The sequence below is a fragment of the Rhamphochromis longiceps genome, linkage group LG3 (assembly GCF_057381845.1).
Source record: "Rhamphochromis longiceps isolate RC_006_pf linkage group LG3, R_longiceps_female_GT1.1, whole genome shotgun sequence".
Taxonomy (NCBI): Eukaryota; Metazoa; Chordata; class Actinopteri; order Cichliformes; family Cichlidae; genus Rhamphochromis; species Rhamphochromis longiceps.
Genome location: NC_140559.1, coordinates 264,020 through 289,728, shown reverse-complemented (window position 1 = coordinate 289,728; position 25,709 = coordinate 264,020). Strand labels below are relative to the sequence as shown.

General features: G+C 39.1%; 1 protein-coding gene and 1 pseudogene across 1 annotated transcript; one reads left to right on the top strand and one right to left on the bottom strand.

The window, feature by feature from the left end:
- Window positions 1-11,219: 11,219 nt before the first annotated feature.
- On the bottom strand, window positions 11,220-14,548 carry LOC146672404 (uncharacterized; annotated as a pseudogene).
- Window positions 14,549-19,052: 4,504 nt separating this feature from the next.
- On the top strand, window positions 19,053-20,959 carry LOC146672403 (uncharacterized). The gene is made up of 3 exons (XM_085386668.1): window positions 19,053-19,138; window positions 19,237-19,519; window positions 19,652-20,959. The coding sequence occupies exons 2-3, from the start codon at window positions 19,238-19,240 to the stop codon at window positions 20,303-20,305; spliced, it is 936 nt and encodes a 311-aa protein (XP_085242794.1). The 5' UTR covers window positions 19,053-19,138; window position 19,237; the 3' UTR covers window positions 20,306-20,959.
- The last annotated feature ends 4,750 nt before the right edge of the window (window positions 20,960-25,709 follow it).

Sequence of the window (25,709 nt, the reverse complement as noted above, 5' to 3'; positions counted from 1 at the left end):
GTAACCAAAAGCTTCACTTGAACAAACACAAACTGGATGAACACAGTGTGGTTTCTCTCAACTGTTTCTATTTTGCTTTTGTTTAAATGTTTACTTTTTACAACTTCATGAACCTTTGTCTGTAGATTTTTTTACAGTTCATTATAGTATGGCTCTTTTTGCCATCTCATTTCTGAATGAAGCAGTAGACTCAACCTCAGAGTAAAAGACATTACATCTAAATATTTCTTTAAGGCTACAGTTAAAAAAGCTATGTTAAGTCAAAATACACAGTTGTTCTGTGGCTTTGGTGCTTTTTTGTTTTTATTTTATTTTGTGTGCGTAGCCATTTCCCTCATCGATGTGTTTCAAAAATTGTGGTTTTGGCTGTCTGTTGATGTCAAATTTCTGGATCACCTCAGAATGCTTGGAACCCTGCCCGAGTAGGTACTAAAAAGTACCTGGTACCAGGTATTTAAATCTGATGGAAAATCCTAGAAACTATATTGAGCCATGCCGAGGTGACCCAAATAGGTAATAATGGAAAAGGTCTAATAGTCTCTACTCAAAGCTCATGCAACCAGAATGCTCATACTCTTGAGTTTATTCTGTATTTCTAGCCATGATCTTGCCTCAGTGTTTCCTCCAATATAGGTTAGTCTCGTCTTGTGCACCTGTCTTGTCCCCCCTAGTCAGTCTATGTACTTCCTGCTTAACTTTGATAGTCTCCCGCCAGTGTACGTCATTTTCTGTTTTGCCGTGTTTCCCAGTTGTTTCCTCTCTCTCCAGTTGCACTCGTGTATTTAGTGTCTGCGTCTTCCTCTCCTCGTTATCACATTGTCCTTCATCCCTCTTTGTGTGTTTTCACCTGCTTAGTTATCTTGTTTAGTTTGATGTATATTTCCAGTTTAGCTTTGTATTTTCTAGCTACCAGCATGAGGGTGGCAAAGAAATCAAATGGGGTGGCAAAGCCTTTTTTAATAATAAGGCTTGTAATCTCTCTGTGTTCCTCTGTGTGTGTTTAAGTTATGTCTTCTTATGTTGTAGTCGCTGGTCTGGCTGCGTATCTACCGTGTGTTTTCCCTGCTGTCACCATCCTGTACCTTTGTCTACACTCCTTCATGTTCTGGTTGTTGTTTTGTAGTTTTAGTATTGTCCCAGTTTAGTTTAGCATTTGTACGGTTTTGCCATATTTCACCGTGTGCTTTATTTTCAATAAACCACCTCCACATCTCAGTGAGTGCACTTGGGTCCTCCTTTATTTCTCCACACGGCTCTTCTCACTTGCCGTGACACGTACTGTGTAGCCTTTATAATAAATAGATATGCAGTGTTGGGAAGGTTACTTTTAAAATGTATTCCATTACAGAATACAGAATACATGCCCCAAAATGTATTCTGTAACGTATTCCGTTACGTTACTCAATGACAGTAGCGTATTCTGAATACTTTGGATTACATAATATATTATCATGCTTTTTACAACAACGTGAATGTACTATTGCTGTGTGATTTATTACTATTACTGAAGGTCCGCGACTCCGAACTGTAGTAAAGGGACCTCTGACTAATACGGCGGGGTCCCTGTCGGCTCGTAGCCGAAAAATAGCTTTACTTTGTTGTCTGGGTCAACTTTTCTTGCGAGAGACAGAGAGAGGCGTTGAAAGACTGCTCCAACGGAAATTATTGTTTTCGGAGGAAAACACGAACACGGTGTACAGTCGAGTCTCAATAGCTTACTTACAACTGGGCTCGTCAGGCACTCTTCTTGGCTGAAGTGGTTATTATTATATTTACATGCTTCCAGCTCCCATTTTTCCTCGACGACAACTCGTACCTTTCCACTCCCCTTTTTCTCCCTCCTCACAGACCCATAACGGGTATGGCAGTCCATTCTCCCTGCAACACGGACTACACTGCCCATGATGCTACATTCTTTAGAGCTATGCTTGTAGCATTCTGCCTGTTAGCTTAGCACAACAACAACAACAACGAAAAGGCGCTCTCTCACCCAGGAAACACACAGTCGCAGAGAGAGAGAGAGAGCGTTGCCCTGTAACCATGGCAACTGTAACGCTGCCGCCTGGAACAACAGAGCGTAGCTGTCAAACAAAACCCAAACAGTCCTGACCTGCGACAATATGAAACAGGAAGGTACCACAGTGTAATCCATTTATTTCAACAAAGTAACTGTATTCTGAATACCACCTTTTTAAACGGTAACTGTAACGGAATACAGTTACTCATATTTTGTATTTTAAATACGTAATGGCGGTACATGTATTCCGTTACTCCCCAACACTGTAGATATGTAGCCCAATAAGTATAAAATCCAGAAAGCTACACAACATGAGGTGGTTCATCTTCAAAAACAAATCAAACTTAAATATCACACTTTTTTTGTTAGAAAAAAATAAAATTGTTACATGCTTAATTTACACAAAATGTCAGAAATCTGCACCATCACGAAAAAAAAAAAAAACTTTAAACCTAATTTTTCATGATTTGTTGGATTATGTTATATTTTGGACTCTGAGGTCCAAAATATAACATTTTTGACTCCTTTTGATTTTACATTTGTATTTGACCTTGAAATTGTTTCATTTTGTTTTTTCCCCTTGCCTTGCTTGGTATCATTCTTTTCAGCTCAACTTCACGTGTCTAAATTTAGTTATTTTTCATTGACATACTGTATTAATATTACTGATCTGAAGTCACACAAAAATCTTAGAATCCTAGAAGTATTTTTTTACTGTAAAGGAAAAAAAAGACATGTTGAAAACAAACATAAATTCTACATTTTGAAAACGTATGCACACATTTTGTAAACATATACAACTATTTATCTGAAAATGCAGCCAATACACCATTTTTTTTTTTTTTATACACTTTTTCATGTGAGTCTGAGACAGTGTTGGGTAAGTTACTTTAAAATAGTAACTTAGTTACATTACTAGTTGCTTCTCTCAAAAGTAACTCAGTTACTTCAAGTTACTCGTTACTTTCAAAGTAACTAGTTACTAGGGAAAGTAACTTTGGTTTTACTCAGAATTCTCTTGTTAATGTGTTGCTTCCATAACTTTGCCAGTCTTCTAGCTTGCTTACTTGCCACAAGTGCACTGTGCCACCTAGCAATAGAAAGGAAAAGATAATGTGCATATTTCCACGAGAGAAATCCCACGCTTGGACCGTCATTGACTACTGCCATGATTCTAGCCTACGTCACAGCGTCATGTGCGCCTTTTACATCCAACACAAAAACTGCAGTCGTGGTGCTTTCGATTGTACTCAGAACTCGGAAATTCTGCCTTCTGAATAGGAAGATGTAGTCAACACCAGACTGCAGATGAGCTGCATACAGGGCTAGACTGGGACAGAAAATTGGCCCGGGCATTTTGACTAGAGACTGGCCCACCATTATAGGAAAAATCATAAAGCCTTTGAATGAAAACAAACGCTGTTGTGACAGTGATGTACACTGTTTTGATGGTATATATGCATCAATCTATCAATCGTTTGTTGTAAGATTCAGATAATTATTTTTTTAAAAGCTAGACATTTTAAATGAGAATAAGAAAGAAAAGTATTTCTTTGTGCCCCCCTTTCCCTTTTAATGCCCTACATGCCCCCCTGGCAACACTTTGCTCGATCCGCACCTGCACAGTTACCAGCTGTCAGCTACCTAAAAAAGGATCCTGGTGTTATTTGTCTCTCAGAAACAGTTCATAACTTCCCTACAACTCATTCATGTCACCTAAAAGGTAAACCTGTTTCTCCATCACCTGTTCAGCTCTGATGATCCAGTAAGGACATCTCCTGGTTTCATCTTCATGTTTCCCTCTCACCAGATAACCAAACCATATCATGACCAGCAGCTTTTTTGCAGCTGTGGCTCCAGCAAACATGAGCTGATACTAGAAATTAATATTAAATAAATTCTAACATCAGCTGATCAAGCTTAAACGTGCTGCTGTTGTTTAGCGCGACATCCGCTGGTTTCCTCTTTCGGCGCAAAGTGAGCGATAAACAAACAAGAGAGAAAGGCCGATCAGCTGATCACTGATCAGTTTTCATGATTGAAGTAGAAACAAGAGAGGGAGGGGGGAGAGGATGAGAGGAGAAGAGGCAGCTGTGCAGCAAAGACACAGAATAACTCCAGCTTTGTGCCTTTTTCATTGTAGCTGAATTACGGGACAAACTGTTCCTTTTGACCTCAATAAGAAACGCGTAATATTTTCTCTGAATACCAGACGGGACGGCTGGCAACTCTAATAACTTATGAACAAAATAAAGTTCAACATCAGTAACATAGCACCACCCAGCTGTATAGAAACTCCGTCATGCTAGCTAGCACGCAGTACGGAAAAAGTCAGAATAACGAAAATAAACTCCACCTAAACTTGGTTTATATCTGACCCAGAGAGACTGCAGGTCATAACTTCTTACCTGAAGTTCAGTCCACACTTGGACCGGCGGCCGCCTCGGGTCTCTTTTCCTTCTGCGTCCCCTTTCCTTCATCCACCTGCTGGCTTCCACCACTTGCTAATGTTACTGAATCTGTGGAAGCTCCGCGATAGCCACCACATGAAGTAACGACTAACGCGTTCCTGATTTTGGCATAATAACTAGTTACCGTGCTCGTTACCACAATGATAACGTAGTTACTGTAACGCGTTACTTAATAACGCGTTAGTCCCAACACTGGTCTGAGACCTGACATTTTTTCGTGTGAGTCTGAGACCTGACATTTTTTCGTGTGAGACTGAGACCTGACATTTTTTCATGTGAGTCTGAGACCTGACATTTTTTCGTGTGAGACTGAGACCTGACATTTTTTTATCTGAGTCTGAGACCTGACATTTTTTCATGTGAGTCTGAGACCTGACATTTTTTCGTGTGAGTCTGAGACCTGACATTTTTTCGTGTGAGACTGAGACCTGACATTTTTTCATCTGAGTCTGAGACCTGACATTTTTTCGTGTGAGTCTGAGACCTGACATTTTTTCATGTGAGACTGAGACCTGACATTTTTTCATCTGAGTCTGAGACCTGACATTTTTTCGTGTGAGTCTGAGACCTGACATTTTTTCGTGTGAGTCTGAGACCTGACATTTTTTCATCTGAGTCTGAGACCTGACATTTTTTCGTGTGAGACTGAGACCTGACATTTTTTCGTGTGAGTCTGAGACCTGACATTTTTTCATGTGAGTCTGAGACCTGACATTTTTTCGTGTGAGACTGAGACCTGACATTTTTTCATGTGAGTCTGAGACCTGACATTTTTTGTGTGAGACTGAGACCTGACAACTTTTTTCCTGAGACCTGACGATGTCCTAAAATGTACACCGTAGCCTTGGGGTCCTTAAGGACCAAGTAAAGTGCTATACAAATACAGGCCATTTACCATTTTACCATCTGTCATGTTTCTGTCATGGTCCTGGGCCGTGTTGGCCCAGTATTCTTAGTTCTCTTGTATTTTTGTATTCAGTTCCCTGTTTAGGTTCTGTTTCCTGAGTTGCCCTGTTATGTTGTACCCTGTGTGCTTTCCCTTTGTGACTCTCACCCCCTGTGTGCCCCTCTATGTATTCATGAGCCCTTGTCCCCTTTCGTGTTTTATTCCATGTTTTCCCCAGCCTGTTATGTCTGTGTTCTCCCCGTGCTCTCTCCTCCTGTCTGAACCTCTGTGTACTTCCTGTTTGACTCTGCCCGTCTCCCGTCAGTGTTATGTTCATTTGCTTATTAGTTCCCCCTTGTGTTTTCAACCCCTGTGAAGTCTCCCTTGCCCTTCGTGTGTTTCATGTCTGTTGTCTTATGTTGTCATGTCTGCCTCTCATGTTTCCTGTTTCATTTTGGAGAGATCTCGTGTTTTTATATTATGGATTATGTTTTGAGTCCTTTGTGGTACTGTTTCGTGTTTCCCTAGATCTCAGTTATTGTTATCTTAGGTTTTTTTCTTTTGGCTTTGTCATATGGCTTCCCTGTGTTCCATGTTATGGCTCCCCTGTTGCTGTTAAGTTTGCATGTTTAGAATTCAGTCAGTGTGTTTCCTGTTTTACTTTGTAGGTCCATGCCTCATGTGAGTGTTTCTAGTTTTGCGTCTCTGTCTCGTCCAGCCTGATTACTCCCAGCTGTGCTCCCCTTCTGTGTCTCATTCCCTCGTTATCCCTCTGTGTATTTAAGCTCTGTGTTTCTCTTTGTCAGTGTCGTAGTCTCCCTCATGCTGCGTGGATTTCCCTGTGTCTCTGCGAGTGTTAGTTTACTTTATGTTTAGCTCTCCCAGTTTAGTTTAGTACTGTTTTTGTGTTTCACCTTTTGCCAGCATTAAAGCTGTGTTTTTGAGTTTATCCCCTGAGTCCGTGAGTTTGCATTTTGGGTCCTCATCCTGCCTGCCACACAGCCGAAACATGACAGTTTCATGTCCAAGTTTTCTTTGTTTGTCAATTTCGAGTCATGTGTGTGTCTTGTTATGTTTCCCATTTTATTTTGAAAGAGCTTTGTGTTTTATTTGTTTATTGTATTTAGTTTCACGTCTCCTGTCCTGTCATTAGGTTAATTGTTGTCAGTCGTTATCCATATGTGATTCTACTTCCCTTGATCATTCCTTATGTGCATTTAATCTGTGTGTTTCCGCTCAGTGTCAGATTGTCTGTTATCCTCACCACAGATTTCATAGGTTTGCCTCATTGTTTCACTGTGTTTCCTATATTTACTCAGTGTTCATAGTTTTTCATATTTTTTTTCACTGAGTGTCACAGCCTTTTGTTAACACAGTGTTCACAGTGTTTCCCTAGTTTGATATTTTTCTTGTGCAATTAGCCACAATAAGGCTTGCTTTATTTTTGAAGCTTCGTTTCGTCTCCACCGTGTCTGCATCTGGGTCTACCTCGTTTTCAGACCGGCGCACCCCCCCCTGACAGTACGGGACAAACTGTGTTCAGCTCAATACAAAACGCGTAATATTTTCTCTGAATAACTAACCTTATGAATAAAATAATGTTCATTATCGATAGCATCATAGCACCCGCCCAGCAGTATAGAAACTCCGTCATTCTAGCTAGTACACTGTACAAGTTATTGTAACTGACTGTAAAAATGTAGCACAATGAAAATAAACTCCACCTAAACTTGGTTTATAGCTTACCGAGATAGACTGCAGTTCATAACTTCTCACCTGAAGTTCAGTTCACCTGATACTCGTACTGGCAGCTGCCTCGGGTCTCTCCTCCTCCTGCCTCACCTTTCCCTCATCCACCTGCTGGCCTCCACCACTTACTAATGTTACTGAATCTGTGGAAGCTCCGCCATAGCCACCACCAAACAATTGAGTTATTTTTACACATCTGTCAGCATCTGGCCAATATACCACCTTTCACTGTTTATACCTTTACAAAAAACAAACAAACCAAAAAAAAAAAACCCATCGGCCCATGAAAACGAAAAATCACCATCGGCCGATGGCCAGTCGAGCTATGCAGTCTTAAATAAAAAGAGCATAAGTGAGCACTGTTTAAAAACAAAATTAACCTTACACCACTACTGTCAGGGTTGTAGGTTGTATCTTCTGAAACACTTTTTAGGACTTCCTTATTAAAGGCACAATTTTAGAGCAGACTGTGTTGATGTATATTCTAATATATGTAATAATAAGACCAATGTGTAAATTTAAAGTATCTCTATTAGAAATGATTGAGTGTTTGATGATTATATTAAGCACAACTATATTAATTGTTTACATTTTTTAAGGTTAAAAAGTTTGATTTGGTTTTAAATTTATGCTAGTTTTATACAATAATAATAATTATATTTTTCTACAGCTGAGGATTACGCCCTCGTCTGTATTTACAGACATTACACTGGTTTGTTAAACAAACACAAGCCAACAAATCTCCATATTAAACATTTTGAACATGATTGTGAAACACAGTGACTTTCATGACTTTATTGTTCTTTCCACAGAGTATATGAAAATATTTGAAACCAGTTCAATCTGCTTACAAATAAAGACAAAAAAGTTCTTTAAACTCAGGTTTCAGGTCTTTAAAGCAGAATTGAGTTTATGACTTAAGACAAAGGATGTGAAAAAACAGCAGTACAACATTTGTGTTCACTTATGAACTCATTTTTTTCCCTTGTTATCAAACATTTAAGTCATTTATTTTCAGTCAAAAAGGAAAAATACATGTGGTTATGTGACACTAAGATATGCATTCAATCACAGTAGAGAGAAATACTTATTTATTTATTTATTTATTTATTTTTTTTTAGAAAGAGGGGCAATACATATTAATGAACATTTTAACAAATGTAAATATGCTAGATTATAGCCTTGGGCTAATTTCCATCTGCAGACCCTCTGAATACAGACTTTTTTTTTCCTGCTCTCTGCACCTTTTGCTGCAATTACAGCTGCCAGTCTTTCAGGGTATGTCTGTACCAGCTTTGCACATCTAGAGACTGAAATTCTTGCCAATTCTTCTTTGCAAAACAGCTCCAGCTCAGTCAGATTAGATGGACAGCGTTTGTGAGCAGCAGTTTTCAGATCTTGCCACAGATTCTCAATTGGATTTAGATCTGAACTTTGACTGGGCCATTCTAACACATGGATATGTTTTGTTTTAATCCATTCCATTGTTGCCCTGGCTTTATGTTTAGGGTCGTTGTCCTGCTGGAAGGTGAACCTCCGCCCCAGTCTCACGTCTTTTGCAGACTCCAAGAGGTTTTCTTCCAAGATTGCCCTGTATTTGGCTCCATCCATCTTCCCATCAACTCTGACCAGCTTCCCTGTCCCTGCTGAAGAGAAGTGTAACATAGTTAAATAGAGTTGAAGTTAAATCCCGCTAAATGGGACATCTACGCCACCAACAGCGCCACCTACTGCTGAAAAAGTCACCCTGTAACATTTAGGTATTGCTGGTAACGGCACTCTTTGACTAATGTTAAACTGATCCAGTTTAAATTCTGTTGCTTGTCTTCCCTCAATCCATCCAAAGCTCTTCGTTTCCCTCCTTTCTTTCTCCAAGCAAGGTTTAAATACTTCACGTGTTGTGTGATCCTGCCCGTGGCACTGTGAATTAGCCCAATAATTAAGTATGAGCTGATCTCTTCTCATTCCTAATGGCATCTTTCCCATCTCAACCTGTAAAGCTGGAGTTGTTTTAAATGCACCTGTGCAAATTCGTAGTGCCTGATACTGAATATTGTCTAACTTTACCAGAGTTGTGTCTGCTGCTACACACCCATAATCCAATATTGATCAACCCAGTGTATATGGCCCTCAAAGACTTCCTATCCGCTCCCCAGTCCCTCCCAACTAAACACCTCATTATATTCAATACTTTTTTTTACATTTGTCCACCCCTTTCTGAATATGTGCAGCCCATGTTACCCTTTCATCAAACCACAATCCAAGAAACATAAATTTACTCACCCTTTCTAATTCTTGACCGTACAACTTAAGCTCGACATCCTTACCAACTCTTTTCCTCATAAAAAACATTATCTTGGTGTTATCAACTGAAAATTTAAGACCCTACTTATAACACCACTCTTCAACTCTTGCAATTGTTCCCTGCACACTCTTAGAAGGGATGTGTTAAAATTGACAGATCATGTGTTACATTTTAACACATGTGCTGCATCAGATTAGGGACAACACATGATGTGTCAGTTTTAACACAATTAATGTGGCTGTTCCTTCAACACATCTTCTGTGTTAAAAAATGTAAACACAAGGATGTGTTATTTTGACACAAAGATGTGTTAAAATGTGTACATTTCAATTTTTTTTTTAAAAAAGGAGAAAAAAGATGGGTATATATTATACATTTATTGAATTCCATTTTTTTATTTGGCATATTATAAATCTTTACAAACTGAATGAACAACAGCTGTCAGAAACTTATCAATTAAAATGTTTTAAATTCAATTTTAGCCAAAGCTATATCACAATTTCTACTTGACAAAATCAAACAAAATTCATATCTGATTAGCTTTCTATCTCTCTAGATCATTAAAATGTCAAAAAAATTGAAAAAAGGGCAACCATATATATATATATATATATATATATATATATATACATATATATATATATATATATATATATATATATATATATATATATATATATATACATATATATATATATATATATATATATATCTTTGATACGGTGATACTTTTGGTAAACAACCATTTCACTAACATGTGTGTCTCACCTGCTCTTGTTCATCTCTGTTCTGTCCTCGTTCTCCATCTCCCTCTCTGTTCCTCTTTGTGCTGACAATCATCAAATATACAGTTGAAACCAGATATTTACTCTTCAGATAAAAACACTTTTTTAATTGTAACATCAAATCAGACAAAATGTTTATTTTTTTTAGATTGATAAATATAAAAACATATTTGTTAACTTTAAGAGTAAAGATAGAAACTGTCTGTATTTCTTAATAGCAAATGGCACCAAATTGTATTCAAACTTGAGCCACACTTATGGAGCTCCACAGTTCTTTTTCTGGTGTTTTGGTTGATATCTCTTGATTTTCCCATGTCACAGAAACAGGCTCTGTGTTTTGCCTTATATGCATCCACAGGTGTGCCACGGGTTTACTCACATGGACTCTACTAACCTATCAGAAGCTTCTTCAGCTCAGAATGGAATCGTCTGGAGTTTCTTATTAATTAACAATAAACTTAGTGTATATGTACTCCTAAATTTGATGAAAGTGATAGTAAATAGACAGCTCTGTCTCTCTTTATTCTGACATTTAACTAATTCAAAATATATTTCAATATTTATCTAAAACAAAAGTTTACTCTAAATTGATGTTGTACAGTAAAAATTTTTATGTTTTCTTCCTAAAGTGTATGTAAATATCTGGTTACAAATGTGAATATCCTGCTGTGTACTGAAATCCCTCTTGTTTTGCATAGAAATATACTGAACAACATACAAAGCATAATATATAAAATAACATTTACCTGAGTTTTTTCTTTGAATGTCCATTCTTGTATTTGTTGTATCATACCAATATCAGGGGGGATTCACGCACAGTCGTAAATTCCCACAGTGTGCACTATGTGCTTAGAATATTGTGTGTACTTTTTGTTTTATACAGTTGTCAGCCAGGCATCTAACTATGAAAAAATTACACTCCAAAAGACCCTGGGCTTCTGACAAAACAACCCGGGCTTAAGCCCAGTAAGCCACCCCCACGCTCCGCCCCTGGTGTATTTGACAAAGATGCCAAATGAGGTTTCTCACCTCTGTGAACAGAGACTCTCTACATTTTGGACAGGTGAACATTTTACTTGCATCCTTTAATCTGTGCAATCAGCTCCAGTACTTTGGTTTTCCTTTGGGTGGACAGCGGCAGGTCATAGACAAACTCAAAGAAGGTGAAGAGGGAGCCAAGTGGTGCTGGATAGGACAAGTTACATACCCAGTACAGTTTGAAAAGCTTATCCACAGCACACGTCAGGCCATCATTCAGAGAAATGGTTAATCTGTCATTCTTAGCAACAATGATGTACTGCCTGGTCTTTAGATCACTGATGCATATCAGCTGGGGTTGGTGTGTTGTGGATGATGCTTCAGGATCACTGCAAAGTGATGCAATACTTGTTCCAGACTTGGAGATGGGGAGGATAAAGATAGATTTTTAGAGAAGTATTCAGTGAGGTGTAGACAAATGCTTTCCTCAGGTAAATACCGTGAGAACTTTACTGAATACATACCAGTGCAAAAAAGGCTGCAACGACTGGCACCAACTGGTGGGAGTAGGTGTGTTAACACACAGCGGGGGGGTTCTTGTTTCCAGGGCAGCCACTGATTTGAGCTTCGGAATGATACTGGCTTCCCATTTTCGCAAAAAGAGGTCCACCTTTCCTCCTGTAAGATTGCCAAACTCCAAGTCCAGCTTATGGAAATAAAAGAAGTGTTTAAGTTTAAAATGAAGCATTAAATACATTAAATCAAAAGTAGGCTACATTCTGTCCATTTGGTAGCTGTATGGCTAAAATCAAACTTTACAGTATTACATTTCTGTTACCCACTTCCACATCAAGCTTACCTACACAGTGAAACATAACAATTTACTTGGAGTGGTATTTGAATACAAGTCCATTATTCCTTAATTTTAGCTATGATTTGGGTCCCATCAGACCCTGAGAAAAAATTAGGACTTTTTAGCTGATGTTCAACTTTCTAGCTAGAGCTGGGCGATATAAGATTTTTTCATATCACGATGTTTTTTTCATTTCAGGCGATAACGATATCTATCACGATATAAGCCAAATAACTATATTTGTAAGATTTAAATGTGCCGTTGCTCACAAGTAAAATGTGAAATAATCAGCAGCTTGTTTTTATTTAAAAACGGAGTTTTAGAAAATATCCACCCTGGCCGGAGTTTTTACAAATCTTCGTTTTCAGTGACCAAAAACGCCGTTTACGTGTGGACGAAAGGTGCAAACGCATAGAAAAATCTGCGTTTTCAAAAATACCCTGGTACGTGTGGACGTAGCGCATGCACCAGTTTATTGTATTTCCAGACTTGCTTTCGGCACAATTTACAGTGCACGCTACTCTGTTTTTTCTCAGACTTGAAATAGCCGAAATACCTTCACACTACGGAACTTCTATGGCTCTTCCGTTCGACAATCTCTCCGGCATTGGAACCATCATCTGTTTTCTCTTCGGTAACCTTCGGTCACGCTCGGTTGATTTTTCTAGTCGGCACACTCATTTCCTCCATTACCCGGGCGGTACGGTGGCTGGCTGCTTCCCAAACAAATACACATGTGTGGCTTGGCACTTGTGCTGTACGTAACAAGTCACGTGACGTGACGCTGCAGCTGTGATTGGTTCGGCTCTGCGCTACTTAATTTGGATTGGCTGCTCTTTTTTTTTTTTTTTTTTTAAGAGGACAAGAGCGGCGAGGTCTATCGCGATAGTTTAATTTTTCTATCGAGAAAAAGTTATATCGCGATACATATCGTTATCGTTCTATTGCCCAGCTCTATTTCTAGCAGACAGTTTCTTATTTTGTCTGTCTGCGGTTTGTCCTGTAGAGCTTTTTTGCTGAAAATAGTGCTGCTGAAAGCAGAGTTTCATACAGATTTAGGTGATTTTTTGTAGGGTTTTCACTTCCACGAGCAGCACTTTCTGCATTGTCATTTGATGTCCCTACTATTAGATAGTCATTTGGTGGTACGACTAAGATTTTGGACCACGTGAAAAGTGATGCTCATTGTAATCAGTGCGCAGTGAGTAATGATCAAACTCTGAAGTTATAAAACTTTCAAAATATTCACTAGAAGCTCATAAACATACCTCCAAATGTATCGACTCCTGTTACATACTTTGTATGCAAAACACAACTGAGTGGAGAAGGAGTACATAAACCATTACCAGGGAACCAAGCAACTTACCAGACTTGGCATGTCCAAAAACCGTGGGTACTCTCCGAATATTCCAGGCTCTGAGACTGGTGTATGTTTCCTCCATGCCTGACATGATAATTGGAAGGTTCTCAGCTGAGGGCCGCAATAACTTGGGTGACCCACTCATCTGTGCTGCTGGTATTCCCATCCTCTCGCATGAGCTTCTTGTCTTCACCACAGTCATCTGTCATTTCTCACTTCTTATAACGTCTCTGCCCCTGGTCGAGTTTCCGTCTAAGGTTGCACAGTTTAGTCTCTAGGAATCCACAATGAGAGACTGGATCATAATAATGCTCCTTAGTTATAAAGGACAGAGGTATATGTGTAACAGCTGAGCAATTTTAACTGAGAAAAAAAGCTCTAATAAATAATTAGATAAAGGTTAAACGATACACAGTAAGTGGGAACAAGTGCAATTTACAGTATGTAGTGGAATTTAAATTACTAAAATGCTAAATTTACTTACAAATCCTTCCCCCTGTCCTGCCACTCAGGGATGGAAAAGTGGTGATGATGCTTTTTGCTACAGTTAGCTTTTCTGCACTAAGAGGGTAACTGGAAAACAAAGGTAAACTTTTTTACTTCAATAATTTTAAAGGAAAACATTCATTGCAAAATTTTAAAAAAGTACAGTAAAGTGCTATACTTACTAACCACACCTCTCCACCAAATCCCCAATGCAAGTCTTCACAAGGAGCTTCCTCAATGGCACCGACAGGTTTCATACTCCTTAAGAATCTGTGGGGCTTTCCCGAGTGACTTCAGGGGTTGACTTTGTTCTTCTGTGGTAATGGTAGACTGTGTAAAGGCAACACCAGAGACTTTACCTCTCTGCAATAATCTTCAAAGTCATGACAGCAAATTTCCACAGAGCATAAAAGCACGAGTTTACTCAAAAAGCTGCAGCAGAAGAAGGCGGTTTCTTAACTACCGTGATTATAACGCAATGAATAACAGAAATTCTGAATAATAAATAAATTGATTTTATCTTCTAATTGCTACTTGGTGAATAAATCTGATCCTGACTAATAGTTAATAACTGTTAAAACACAATTCATGACTTAGGAAACTGGAGAAATGCAAAGTGTACCTGATTTTGTCTAATCTCCCCAAGAGAGGTTTCCATCGGTGGCCCTCCGGCTGACAGGACGATAGCCTCACATCTACCTCACTGTCAACATCAATATATTCCATGAAATCAGTGTTATACTTTAGCAACCTATCAAGCACACAACCCATGTGCTGAGCTTGGCTTTGACATGATGTCTGTGGCACTGCTGACAATAAGAATTTTTTTTTTTACAAATTTCTTTCTCATCTATAAAAGTGGACAAGGACTTTGACAGATTCTAAGTTGTCATATGTGTGCTGAAAAAATGAAACATGGCTAAATAAGTAAGATAATTTGCATGATCAAGTTGCTGTTGTTTGGTTTTTTAATAACACTGACTATTACTTCCTCAGAAGTTCTGCATAAAAAGAAACTATATCAGAGCATGTTTCCAGCAATAAGCCTTAAAAAAGAATGTGCACATACTTTAGTTAATCATACTAAATGCAAAAACTGCTTTAACTGCTTGAAAAAATAATTATCTCTGTCAATATGAGGTATATTTTATGTTAAAGTTACTCAGTCTTTATTCCTATTCTGTGCTAGTAGTCGCAGTGATAACTACATTTGCTATATTCAGAGCTAATGACAATATTGTCATTTTACTCAACACTGCTAAAGTTAGGTGCTGACTCTGGCGTTGCTCATAGACAACATAATGCCTGTCGGAGCCGCTAGCCAACTGGTTCTAAGAGCAATTTCTGAATACTCTAATACATAAATAAAGTAAATAGAAAAATACATGAATAAAGTAATACATAAAAATACTACCAAAACACATTAACTCTAATGGAGTATGGCACGAAAGCCAAGAACTAATAATAAAATTAAGAGTAGGATATGTTAGCAAGACTGTTACATTAAGGTTAGCTAGGTATAGTTAAGCAGTAATTAACTTAGTAATTAACACAGTGTGTGTCTGACAAGTTAATCAGCAACACAGGAGCACCACAAAGAACTGTCCCCCTTCCTCTTCACCCTCCACAGACTTCAGCCACTGCACAGAGACCTCCATCTTCAGAAGTTTTCTGATGACTCTGCGGTGGTTGGATGCATCAGCAGGGATGATGAGACAGAGTACCGGGCTGTGGTCGACTCCTTTGTCACGTGGTGTGAGCAGAATCATCTGCAGCTCAACGTGGCAAAGACCAAGGAACTGATCGTGGACTTCAGGAAGACCAGGAAACACTTGACCCCTGTTTCAATCCAGGGGGTCAGTGTTGACATTGTGGAGGACTATAAATACCTTGGAGTACACATTGACAATAAACTGGACTGGGCTAAAAATACCACAGCACTTTACAGGAAGGGCCAGAGTCGTCTCTATTTTTTGAGGCGACTGAGGTCCTTCAACATATGCCAGAAAATGCTGAGGATTTTCTATGAGTCTGTTGTGGCCAGTGCGATCCTCTATGCTGTTGCATGCTGGGGGAGCAGGCTGAGGGTCGCAGATGCCAACAGACTCAATAAACTGATCCGTAAGGCCAGCAATGTTGTGGGGATGGAGCTGGACTCCCTCAAGGTGGTGTCGGAGAGGCGGATGCTGTCCAAAATAAAGACAATGTTGGATAACACCTCCCACCCACTCCATGACATGCTGGTCAGTCACAGGAGCTCGTTCAGTGAGAGACTGAGATTACCGAAAAGCACCACTGAACGACACAGGAAATCTTTCCTGCCTGCGGCCATCTCCCTGTACAACGCATCCACTTAACACACTGGTTGCTGCTATAACTACACATGTTTCTTTTTCAGCTATTTATTTATGAGTGACTTATGTATGTATGTATGTATATATATGTATATATTGTACTATTCTTAGTTAGTGTATTGTCTGTCTTGTCTTAATGTTGGTTTATAATGGAGCACTGTAACAAAAAATAATTTCCCCCAGGGATCAATAAAGTATTCTGATTCTGATTCTGAACTTAAACTCAAAACTCCTACATTACTCCAATATTTTATATAAATTCACATTCTTCCAGAAACCCGGCATATTTTTATTACATTAAGATAAACTGGTAAATGATACTTACTGTAAGGTCTCCTTGTCTCCTTTGTCACAGTGGCGCGAAAGATAGCGCCCCCTTCCCGCCGCTGGTATGTCATGTTGCTGGGCAGATTTTGTTTCAATTTTCAGCATGTGTATTCTTAATTTCCTACTTTTGCTTCAATTGTATTCACATGTTACGGTCAAAATTAAGCCTGTTCTTTGTGGATACTTATGCTTATAGTATAGCCATGGCCATTAATTGGTATGCCATACATATTGAGAAATAAAAAATTAATCCTCTTTCAGAATTTTAGTACACCATACATACACACCTTGGTCCACATTACATTATAAAATGTTTTATTTGTTGAAAGTAATGAGGAAAGGATTAAGGAAAACAAACAATAACTAAACATTTTATTTATTCAGTTAATATAGTTATAATACGTTATAATAAGTTAATCTACAATTTATTTCACTAAACACAGGGCTAGCATCAAATTACTGAGTTGCTAATTTTAGGTCCTGTTGTTAGATTCTGAAAATAACACACAAAATGTGTTAAACTGTGCAACACATCAAGTGTGTTAAGCGTTCTACACATTTTTTCAATGTTTACACATTTTCTTACACATGTTATGTTAAAATTCACACAAAATGTGTTAATAGTGTAACAACACATTTTTTGTGTCATTTTTTAACACATCCTTTCTAAGAGTGCAGTTTCTTCACAATATGCTCTATATTTTTCCCTCTCTTCCATATTACTCCATCATCAGCAAAAAGTGAACATCCCACCCCTGCCTCTATATCATTAAACACATAATTTATCATCACAGAAAATAACAAAGGGCTCACTATGCTCCCTTGAGGTGTGCCGTTTTCTACCAAAAACCTTTCAGAATAAACCTTCCCAATCCTCACTTGAATTTGTTGTCCCTTTAAAAAATCCATTATCCACCAGTACATCCTCCCCCTAATACCCAATTCACAGATTTTAATTAGTAGGCCTTCTCTCTTTGTTTATTTGTGCTTTTCTAACTTTATGTTCCAAACACAATACTGGATCCATTGTATTCCTCCCTCTTCTAAACCTACTTTGATATTTAGAGATAAATCCTCTAGTTTCTAAACAGTTCGTTAATCTTTCATTTATCATACGCTCCATCACTTTACAAACATGCGATATTAATGCTATAGGTCTAAAATTTCCTGGATTTGTGTCATCCTTTCCTGGTTTCCGTATGGGTACCACCACAGCTTCCTTTCAGCTTTGCGGCAGTTTCCCACCCTCCCAAACTCTGTTATACAACTCTAACAAAAGATCTTTAGCTCACTGAGTTGGTTTAACATGATATAGCAGACCTGATCTTTTCCTGGTGCAGATAATTTAGATTTCTGGAGTACTCGATGTAGTTCTGTCTTTGTAAAAAGGATATTTAATGAATCATCTGTATTCTCTACCAGTCCCAACAAGTTTCTATTTTCTGTAATTGTCATTTCTCTTCCTCGTTACCCTTCCTCACTAACATTGCCTGATCTGTGGACTTTACCAAAAGTTTTTGCCAACATATTTGCTTTATCCTCATCTGTTACTGCTGTGACCTCTCCATCCCTCAAGATTGGATAACCATACTTCCTTTTTATACCATTCATCCTTCTAATTATTGACCAAATGTTCTGTATTCTTGTCTCCCCCCCCCACACACACACACACACTGAATTACAAAAACCCCTCCAGAAGTCCCTCTTTGCACTTTTAAGGGCTCTTTTTACCTTAGCTTGCAATCTTTTGTATTCAATGAAATTCTGAAAACTGTGATTGTTCTTTACAGTTTTTTACAGTCGCTAACAAGCGTTTGTCCAAACAGTTGTCACATTTGCAAAACTCTAAACACAATTAGCACAGGATCGGTCTGTTGTGGCCATACCATTCACACATTTCATGTCGTGTTCACCCAATATGCAGTCAGTGAACACATTTCCACAATGCTTACATTTTCTTAACAGACAAGTTATACCTCCCAACAAAACTATGGACTGTTCTTGTAGTATCTACGAATGTTAACACACAACATCCCACAACAGCAAAAACAATATTCCAAACCGTAGATACAGTATAAAAACCTCTGCCCCTGCAATGATATCAGTACAAAAACAATATCAATATCAAAAATATATCTCAGCTGTAAACAAACAAACAATTGAATAATTGACACACAGCTGATTTATGTTGGGTAAATTGGGCCAACCACACCTTCTTCCATTCTGGCTTAGACTCAGTGGGGTTCATAAGGCAAGACCTTGAGGAGTGATGTTTTTGGAAACAAAAAAAAGACAAACACTGTAATGTCTGGTCGAGGAGGAGTAAGAGCAAGGGGCCCAGAGAGAAGAGCAGGCCCAAGGAGAGGGCAAGGTATAGGTGTAAGAATGCGTGGTGGTGGCATTCCAAGGGCTGCAAGAACAGTAGTCAGTGATGAAATCCGTGCCACTATCATTGACCATGTAATCAACCATGGTCTTTCACTAAGAGAGGCTGGTGAAAGAGTGCAGCCCAATTTGAGGCGGTCAACGGTTGCCTCCATTATACGCACCTTTCAACAAACCAACAGGTAAGTATTGCATTTTACATGGATTGTTCCTATTCTCACTTGACATGTCAATATGGTCATACAGTAATGCATATGTTGAATTGTCTGTCTTTCTAAAGAATGCAACGTCTTCCACCCTCTGGGGGAAGAGGAAAGCTCCTCAGTAATGATCAGGAGCTTGCCATTGTGGAAATGGTTACTGCAAATAATGCAATAAAACTGCGTGAAATACAAACCAGAATTGTGGCGGACCATGAGATATTCGACAATATCGATAGAATCAGCCTCACAACCATTTCGCGGACATTGTCCAAACATAGAGTGCGGATGAAGCAGCTCTACACTGTTCCCTTTGAGAGGAACAGTGAGAGGGTCAAGGAGCTACGACGACAATATGTCCAGGTACAGTGTATATTCAATCCAATGTCCAGTTCTATAAGCTTTGCACTTTGCAGGTAGGTAACCTACACAATACTAGGTTACAGTACAGTATGGTATACAGTACTAACATGACTTACATAAACTTTGTTTCAGAGAGTTATGGAATTGGAGGCCAACCAGGCCCCTCATGAATTCATATACATCGATGAGGCAGGATTCAATCTGGCCAAAAGGCGTCGACGTGGACGGAATGTAATTGGAAAAAGGGCCACAGTTGATGTGCCAGGACAGAGAGGGGCAAACATTACCATGTGTGCAGCAATTGCAAATGCAGGATTACTCCTTCACAAATGTCAGGTTGGACCCTATAATACAGAGCGCTTGCTTGCCTTTCTCAATGATCTCCACCAGCGCCTGGTTCCAGAGCAGGGTCAGGAGGGTGAAAACATGAGGACCTTTGTAATTACCTGGGACAATGTGGCTTTCCATCACTCGCAAGCAATAACAACATGGTTTGAAGTCCACCCAAGACTGGTGAGTCTCTTCCTTCCACCCTATTCACCTTTCCTCAACCCCATAGAGGAGTTCTTTTCTGCATGGCGGTGGAAGGTTTATGACCATCAGCCACATGACCAGATGTCCCTCCTTGAAGCCATGGATGCTGGCTCCAGGGACATCACAGTTGACGATTGCCAAGGGTGGATCCGACATACCAGGCGGTTTTATCCCAGGTGCATCGACTTGGCTGACATCAGATGTGATGTTGATGAAAACATGTGGCCTAACCCTGAAGATCGCAGAGATTAGATGCAACTTTTTTGCCTTTTTTTAGCCCCCCTCCCCCCCTTTTTATCTTGGCTTTTTGCTGTTGTTTTTTTGTTCAGAATGCTCTTGTGTGTTTCATGGATATTTTGTTCACTGTAAGCAATACTGTAAAACTTTCTCTGTCCTATCATACCGTGTTTCTACTGTACCTCCTGTGGTAAACAGTAAAGAAACAAAAACTTGTTTGCTTTTTACTGGAATGCTTTTGAATGTGAACATTACTGTACATGTGGACATACAGTTACCAACCAAGACATTTCTGGTGTCAATATGGTGGATTGCATGTTTCGCATGCAAATACCTGTGAAACTGAAACATAAAAGTCTATGCAGTTTTTGTAATGTCAATAATAGCCAGTATTTTGAAACCTGGTGTACTTTGATTGACTGCATGTACCTTGTGAAGTGAAAACAAGTGTTATTCTTTGACAGACTAATTTCATTTTGAGTCAGATTTATAGTGTTTTTGTACAGTTAGTGTGTGCAGAGAAAGATGTGTTCTAATTTTGAAATGAGGAGTTAGTATATATTTAACAAAGTGTATTTTTGGGAAGGATATTATCCATTTGGCCAATTGTGTTTTGTAGGTGTGGGTCTGTGTTAAGAGTTTAGAAAAAGTATCTGAAGTATGGGTAGGCGCTTGTTAGCGACTGTAAAAAACTGTAATGTCTTGAAAGCCTTATTTCTATGTTTAATCACTTTATCACACTCCTTTGTCCACCAAGGTACAATCTTATTTTCCCCTCTACCTTCTGTCCTCTTCATCACCCTGCTGGCTGCCTCTAATACTGCCTTACAAATAAAATAATTTAACTCATCCACCCCCACATTCATGTCAATCTTTTGCATTTCTTGATCACTAACTATTCTAAATGTATCCCAATCAGCATCCCTAAAACACCACTTCTTCACCCCCCCCCCCCCACCCCCCTTATTTCCTGTTTCTCTATACTCAACTCAATCTCTGTCATTATAGGATGACGGTCACTGCCTACAGTTCTCTCTTTCAGTACCTGCCATGAACAAATACCTGCCAATGAGTCTGACACTAATGTAAGGTCAATTGCTGATTCTGCACCTGTTCTAACATCCACTCTTGTGCCGCTTCCATCATTCAAATACACATAATTTTTCATCTCCATCAATTCCTCAATCACTGCACCATTCTGATCATTATCATTACCCCATAATGTGCTGTGTGCATTAAAATCCCCACAGCAAATTACTTTCCCCCTTAAATATGTGTTAAGTTCATCCACTGATATCAGTTTATTAGCTGGATTGTAAAAATCAATAACTCTGATACTTCCATTCCCTCCCCAGACTTCAACTATAATATATTCTAACTGTGTTGCTAAAGGTACAACTCTATACTGAATCCCTTGTTTCACAAATATTGCACACCCTCCTCCATTACCCTCCTTTCTATCTCTGCGGACACTACCATAACCTTTAATAACAAAATCTAAAGTAGGTTTGAGCCAGGTCTCCTGAATACAGAGTACTTCTGGTGTCTTTTTGCATTGTTTGATGAATCCTTTAAATTCTTGTCAATTTGCAATCGAACTTCTGGCGTTCCACTGCGAAATAATCATATTATACTATCCCCTAGTCCTCCTGCTTTCCCCTCCCCTCTAAGTCTTTTATTGACATGTTCCCAAGATATATCTTTAATGCCAAAAAACCTCTCTGCTCCTTTCACAACTATTTTAATTTTCTCTGTTTTGTGTTTCACCTGATTGGTGCAATTTATGACATAGGCAATAAACAAAATCATCTTCTCCACTGTCGGTCCTGAATGAGCTCCCTGTGAATGTATTACTTCTGACGTTGATGGTTGAACCTTTCCTGTCTCGTTCTTTGCCTTCTGTACCCTTTTGACAGCCTCAGCATAACTTAAGTTGTGAGCCACTTTGACTTGCTCGACCTCCACGGCCTTCTTCCTTACTTTACACCCCCCATAACTCACCCTGTCCTGCCCCCCACAGTTACTGCATTTATCCTGTACACTATCTTGTAATCGGAAGGTTGCCGGTTCGAGCCCCGGCTTGGACAGTCTCATTCATTGTGTCCTTGGGCAAGACACTTCACCTGTTGCCTACTGGTGGTGGTCAGAGGGCCCGCTGGCGCCAGTGTCCGGCAGCCTCGCCTATACTTTTGTATGGTCCCCTCAGAACACCAGACTGAGCTTTACTGCTGGGCTTTGGGGATCAACTAGCCAACAGGATGGAGCCAACCGTGCTTCCACTGGTCCTTTATGAGCCCGGGCCAGCTTCCTTTTAAAGTGACTTTGTGTGAAAAGTCACTTTAAAACCATAGTGGAAAAATGCAGCTCAAGTTCAGACACGACTTCATCTCAAGGAGCAGAACAATGAGTCCACTGATAACATGTACACATTCCACTTTTTATTTCTACAGAAGTCTGGTGACACCGCAGTGTTACACTACACTGCAAATATGTTTTTACATGTTACCTGCAGGCCTGTGCACTTCACTCTGCTGCTGCACATCAAACCTGAATGCAGGTTCCTCTGTACCAGCTGCAGTGTTTGCTAAGAAAGTGCAAACAGCCCAAATGAATAAAACAGGACAACAAAACTATTTTTTGTAATAATCAGAAATGACAAAGCTATTTTTTAAATAGTGTTTTCATGCTGATTTCAGGTTTTTTTTTTCATGGTTTTACTGAAACGCAAGCACCAATCAAGAAAATCTTGCATTATCATCAGTACTTAGACAATTAAGCAAACATCATGGCATCTGTTTTAAGCAGCTGCGAAAAAAAATGTGTTTTGGCGACAGCGTGCTAGTGAAGGGTCAGTCTTAAGTAGCTTAACAAGAAACAACAGCTGAAAATGGTGAGGAAGAATGATTGAAGAACTATTCCTCAAGGCCACTTTAAAACATCACAATAAAGTCTGGCTGCTTGGAGGCAAAATATATAGAGATGACATATGGCTCAAGAAAGCAACATAGAGGGTGACAGATATCAGAGGTTTTTAATCACGCAGAGAAACAGTGAAGGGCACATAGTTTGAACATCTTAAAGACATTAAACAACCGATCAATGTAAAACATCTGTTCCTCCTCATGCACTGTTTCTAGATTCTATCAGTGGACACGCCCCCTCGAAGGTTAAATCGTCTGTCATCAAGGAAGTTAAAAGTTTTTCAAGGCTGAAGGAGGAGAGATGTCTGCTGGTACATCTGCGTCACTCTGCTGCGGTTTGCTGTCTGCCTGCGTCTTGCTGGTCTCTGCAGGTGAGTCTGAGCAGGGTCTGGAACAGGAAACCAGTTCATTCCGCAAGTGTGTTTGCAACTGTTAGGCTTTAAGCTGCAGGAGTGAATATGCGATAACACTGCTGTTTTATATTTTCCGGTCTTTTGAAAATGCCTGTCAGTCTGTGTTCATGGATACTTTAAAACTTGTGCTAAAAAAAACTATAATGCGAGAGGAAGATCAGGTTTACAGAGTGAGGCATCTACACAAAAAATAAATAAATAAACATTTTAAAAAGTTGTAAATGATGTTTTGAATTAATAATTTATAGCTTATGTATTATTTATTTATAACAAAGTATTTTTGTAATATTTAGGAGAATTTAAACGGCAACATAATTTTTGTAAAGGTCAGTTTTTGTTTCTTGATATAAGCCTGCATAGCTATGGGTAGTGTGCAGCAGAGGGACCTGTCACGTAGTTAGCCACAAGCTGCACTTCCAGCTCAGACCCAATTTTGTGGCTCACATGTGCCACAATGCAGCTCTCAATGAAGCGTGAAGCAGCGTGATACAAGACAAAATTAAGGTACATGTTTTAAACTGTACTTGACTGCTTAGTTGATATTTTGTTGTATTGCTACTTTATTTGATTTATATTTGAGTTTATATCAATAAGAACCACCTAAGAAGATGTATTTCTGTGTTTCTGTCTAGTTTTAAAGTGTATTGGCGCACCTCAGCACTGTTAGATTCTGAATGAATCTTGAAGTAAAAACTCTGCACCTGTCGAAGCTCTCTCTATTTTGTCCCTGGTCCGGGGGACTGTTACAGTGACAACTTGGTAGCTTAGTGTGAAGGCTAGTTGCTAGCCCCAATGTCAAGTAAGTGCAGCCCGTGCCTGTCGAGCTGGGTCCGTGTGTCAGCTGTGAGAGATTTCTACACCAGTCAAGATCATCATTTCGTCGTACCTCTACTTTGAACTCTGATGGTCACTTTACTAAGGTGCAGGTATTTTGCTCAGCAAGGACTTTGCTGATATCAAGGTCAAAATATCTGCACATTAATTCAGTTACCTGCCTTAGATGTTTTGTGGTTTACAGCCTTAAAGGTATAGTGCATTGCACTAAGTCATTAGAATCCTTAAATTATATGGGTTATTCTTCTTTAAAATAACGTTGTGGTATCAGCAGTATTTACAGTTACATTTTGTCAAATATGTGAGTGCTAATCTGTTTATTTGCATGGTGTAAACACTTGATGTGAGCATTGTTTTCAAATTCAAATTTGAATTTGATTTGAATTTGAATTTGAATTTGATGTGAGCATTGTTTCCAAAAGTTAAAGTAACACTCACTTAAATTTAAGTCCAGATGTTATTGCATAGAGCAACATACTCATTACAGTAACGAAATGTTGAACCCTGCTGAAGAAGCCGACAACTCAGAGCAACAAGGAGTGAGATCCAGCAATCGTGAAATGCATTTAACTGAAAAGGGTAAAAGCATGCAGGAATATGAGGCAAAGAAAAATGAGAAGGCATTATTATGACTTATGACACTTGGAAGAAGGCAGCTAAAGAAATCAGAACAAAGTTAAAAATTTTGGCTCACCTGAAGAGCTAAATAATGGCAGTCATGACATAAGACATAAGCACGCTGTAGTACAACGGCATTATGAACCCATTCTAGCAGCCAATCCATGATTCCAGACATTGTTAAACGAACAGATGCTTGTGCAGTGCTTACAACTAACATTTGTGAAGTTATTGCTAAACGACAGGAAAATATTGAAAGGGAAAGAGTACAAGTGATGTTAAACAAAGGGGAATATGGTTCTGTGTTTGGTAATACCGAAACTGAAACATCATTCCCAGATGGTTCGGTTGCATACTCAAAGGCAGATTCTACTGGCAGTCATGAGGTGGAAGCAGAAGCTGAACTTGCAGCCAAAAGCCACAGAAGAAATACTGGCACAAGAAACCAAGATCAGACAAATGGAAATTGAGTGGAAATTAAAGGAATTGGAAACAAAAGCAAGGTTGGAGGAGGAGAAAACGAAACACTATCAGTTAAAGGCAGACAGTGAAGTGAAAGTAGCAGCTGCCCTAGGAAGAGCCTTTAGTGCTCAAAATGACATTGAAAGCCATGATCTAGCATCCTGCCACAAC

Coding starts and splice junctions, on each gene's coding strand:
- LOC146672403 (XM_085386668.1), top strand. CDS start 19,238: ATGCAACGTCTTCCACCCTCTGGGGGAAGAGGAAAGCTCCTCAGTAAT. Junction 19,520..19,651: donor TACGACGACAATATGTCCAG/GTACAGTGTATA, acceptor ACTTTGTTTCAG/AGAGTTATGGAATTGGAGGC.